Genomic DNA, 3,871 nt, shown 5'->3' with positions numbered 1-3,871 from the left:
ATGGACAGGGAGGCCTGGTGTGCTGTGATTCATGGGGTTGCAAAGAGTCGGACATGACTGAGTGACTGAACTGAACTGAACTGAATAATGGGCAATGTTGAGCATCTTTTCATGTGTTTGTTTGCTATCTGTACGTCTTCTTTGGAAAAATGTCTGTTTAGGTTTTCCCCCACATTTTGATTGGGTTATTTGCTTTTCTCTTATTGAGTTGTATGAACTACTTGTATACTTTGGAAATTAATCCTTTGTCAGTTGTTTCATTTGCTATTACTCTCTGTCATTCTGAGGGTTGTCTTTTCAGCTTGCTTATAGTTTCCTTTGCTGTGCAAAAGCTTTTAAGTTTACTCAGGTCCCACTTGTTTACTTTTGTTTTATTTTTGTTACTCTAGGAGTTGGGTCATAGAGGATCCTTCTTTATGTCATCGAGTGTTCTGCCTATGTTTTCCTCTAAGAGTTTTTACTTTCTGGTCTTATACTTAGGTCTTTAATCCATTTTGAGTTTATCTTTGTGTATGGTGTTAGGAAGTGTTCTAATTTCATTCTTTTACATGTAGCTGTCCAGTTTTCCCAGCACCATTTACTAAAGAGGCTGTCTCTGCCCCATGGTATATTCTTATCTCCTTTGTCAAAAATAAGGTACCCATAGGTGCATGCATGGGTTTATTTATGGGCTTTCTATCTTGTTCCATTGGTCTATATTTCTGTTTTTGTGCCAGTACCATACTGTCTTGATGATTGTAGCTTTGTAGTATAATCTGAAGTCAGGAAGGTTGATTCCTCTAGCTCCATTCTTCTTTCTCAAGACTGCTTTGCCTATTCAGGGCCTTTTGTGTTTCCATATGAATTGTGAATTTTTTTGTTCTAGTTCTGTGAAAAATGCCAATGGTAATTTGATAGGGATCACACTGAGTCTGTAGATTGCATGAGACAAATGAATCTATGAAACAGAAACAGACTCATGGACTGAGTACAGACTTGTGGTTGTCCAGGTAGAGGATTTTGGGGGAGGGATCGAGTGGGAGGTTAGACTTAGCAGATGTAAGCTTCTATATAGAGAGTGGATAAACAACAAGGTCCTACTATATAGCACAGAGACCTATGTGCAATATCCTATGATAAACCATAATGGAAGAGAATATTTAAAAAGGATGCACATATATGTATAACTGAATCCCTTTGCCATACAGCAGAAATTAACACAACATTGAAAATCAACTATACTTGAGTTTAAAAATAAAAAACAACAAGAAAAGTGTAGTGCTGTGTCTACAACTTACTTTTTTTAAGACAATGAGTTAATTCTAAGTAGTTCAAGAAAAGAAGAACACAAACGAGACATATTATTGAGGTAGAGGGCTTTCGAAGCACTTTCAACTTTTCTGAAGGCTTGAAATTATTCAAAATAAGATTGGGAGGAGAAGTTAAGCATCCTAGGCTACTCTGATGTGAGCCAAACACAAGGCACACTGGGCAAGAGGACCCCTCCTGTCCCATCCAGCCTGCTGACTGAGGCTCCTGTTGGGGCAGGGTCCCGGCAGTGTGGCATTGTTTCACAGTGACCCCTAGAGGTGCTGTGCACTCAGGGTAGACTGAGTTTGGCCCTTGGCCAAACTGTCAAGTTCATGAACAAAGAAGAGAAGCCCATCCAATTACCCCATCTCTCTTGCCCCAAATTATACAGAGTGCAGCGCATCTGGTCAGCCCTCTGACCTAAGGGTCAGTCCCTGGAGGTGGGGCTCCTATGCTATCACATGATAGATCATCTCCATGACAACAACCAGCACGGCAGGCCAGATGGACAGGCTGGGCATGGACACAGAAAAGAGCAGGGGTCCCAAGGCTGACGTGAGGCCACCCCTCACCAGCCCCACCAGAATGACTTAGAGAACCAATCAAGGAGGAAATTGAGGGTTCATAGAAAGGAAAGGCAGAAACGGTGGATGTGGGAGTGAGCAGGGAACAGAAGAGCAGACCCTGGGGTTGGGACAGGTCATGTTGACACCAGTGACAGACATGGACTCAGAAGGATGAGGCCAGGGAACACGAGGGAATGCTCACGGTCACTCCTAGAGCTGGGCTGCAGGCTGAGCTCAGCTCCACAGGAAGCCATTTCCTTAAGATCAGACTCTGCCTCTCCTGTTGGGCTCTATTCTAAGCCCTTGGCCACTTGTGTAAGGTCCTCCTTGTCACACATGATACTGGTCAAACAGTCTCAATCCACAGACCAAAGAGCCTGAAGTCTTGAAATAAAGAAGTGACTGGTAGTACAGTGGTTAAGAAGTCACCTTCCAAGGCAGTGGGTATGCATTCAGCCCCTGGTTGGGAGCTAAGATTCCACATGCCTCATGGCCAAAAACCCCTCTGCCCTTGGGGACACATGCCAGATAAGTCAAGCTATTTTTAAAATTGAGAAAGAATAATAACATTTGTATCAAAACAATTTTTCCCTAGAGTTTTCTGCATGGCAGCCTTCACCTCCTTATTCCTCAAGCTGTAGATCAGGGGGTTCAGCATGGGGATCACTGTGGTGTAGAACATGGAGGCCACGTTCTCCTGGGCCAGGGAACTGGCCGTGGAGGGTTTCAAGTACATGAAGGCAGTTGTTCCATAGAAAATCCCCACAGCTGCAAAGTGGGAGCTGCAGGTGCTGAAGGCTTTGGACCTTCCCTCTGTGGTGCTGATGCGGAGGATACTGGACAGGATGAAGGCATAGGAAATTAGGACTGTTAAGCTAGTAACTACAATGTTGAATCCAGCCAAAAAGAAGACTGTCATCTCAACGTCATAGGTGCTAGAGCAGGAAAGTTTCATGAGGGGGAGGACGTCACAGAAGTAATGACTGATGAGGTGTTCACAATAGGGCAGTTTCAACATGAGGCCAGTCTCTATGGTTGAGCCAATGAGCCCCATGATATAGACCCCAGCCACCAGCAGGGAGCAGACTCGATGAGACATGATGATGTTGTAAAGCAAAGGTCTGCAGATGGCAACATAGCGGTCATAGGCCATCACGGTAAGCATGTAACATTCAGCAATGACAAACACCAGGAAGAAGTAGAGCTGGGCCATGCATCCTGCATAGGAGATGGTGTTCTTTCCTGACACAAAGTTCACCAGCATCTTAGGGGTAGTGACAGAGGAGTAGCAGAGATCCACAAAGGACAGGTTGCTGAGGAAGTAGTACATGGGGGTGTGAAGCTGAGCATTCAGACAAATCAGTGTTATCATGCCCAGGTTCCCTACCATGGTGACAGAGTAGATCCCAAGGAAGAGGAAGAAGAGAGGGAGCTGGAGCTCTGGTCGATTTGTTAAACCTCCGAGAATGAACTCTGTCACTGTAGAGTGATTTTCTGCAGCCATTCTCCTTGGGGGACCTGTGTGATGAGAGAACAACTGCATGAAAGGCTGCTTCTTGCACTGCTTGGTGAAGCTAGTTTTGAGAATCTGGGCCAGTTGTGTGATCCTGATGTCTTTCCTGATGAATATTCCCTCATCCTGTTGTTTGTTTTGGGAGGAAGACAAGACCCTGAGTATTTCAAAGATGAGCCCAAAAGTGGGCAAGATCTGGAGCTGCTGTCACTTTCGTGGTTCTGAAACAGCCTAGCACAGTGGGTCTTAAAGTGCAGTTCCTGGGCCAACATCATTGGCATTACATGAAGACGTTAGAGATGCAGATTCTCAGGCCTCTCCCCAGACCTACCAAGTCAGGAACTCTGGGATGGGGCCCAGTGATCTGTGTACCACACTGTCTCCAGATGAGGCTGAAGAAGGTTCAAGTTTGCGACTCTCAATCCTGTAGGTAATAAGCACTAGAGTTAATATCAGAGATATATTTTGTTTCAGAAATGAAATTCTATCATTTATGCAAGTC

General features: G+C 44.8%; 1 protein-coding gene across 1 annotated transcript; it reads right to left on the bottom strand.

Annotated features, from left to right (window-relative positions):
• Nucleotides 1–2,400: 2,400 nt before the first annotated feature.
• LOC104980758 (olfactory receptor 151) lies at nucleotides 2,401–3,360 on the bottom strand. Its single transcript, XM_010829529.1, has one exon. The coding sequence runs from the start codon at nucleotides 3,358–3,360 to the stop codon at nucleotides 2,401–2,403; it is 960 nt and encodes a 319-aa protein (XP_010827831.1).
• Nucleotides 3,361–3,871: the final 511 nt, after the last annotated feature.

Source organism: Bison bison, unplaced genomic scaffold (genome assembly GCF_000754665.1).
Source record: "Bison bison bison isolate TAMUID 2011002044 unplaced genomic scaffold, Bison_UMD1.0 scf7180017864506, whole genome shotgun sequence".
NCBI lineage: Eukaryota > Metazoa > Chordata > Mammalia > Artiodactyla > Bovidae > Bison > Bison bison.
The sequence above is the reverse complement of the archived record's forward strand: the minus strand, read 5'-3'. Positions and strand labels throughout refer to the sequence as shown.

Coding starts and splice junctions, on each gene's coding strand:
- LOC104980758 (XM_010829529.1), bottom strand. CDS start 3,360: ATGGCTGCAGAAAATCACTCTACAGTGACAGAGTTCATTCTCGGAGGT.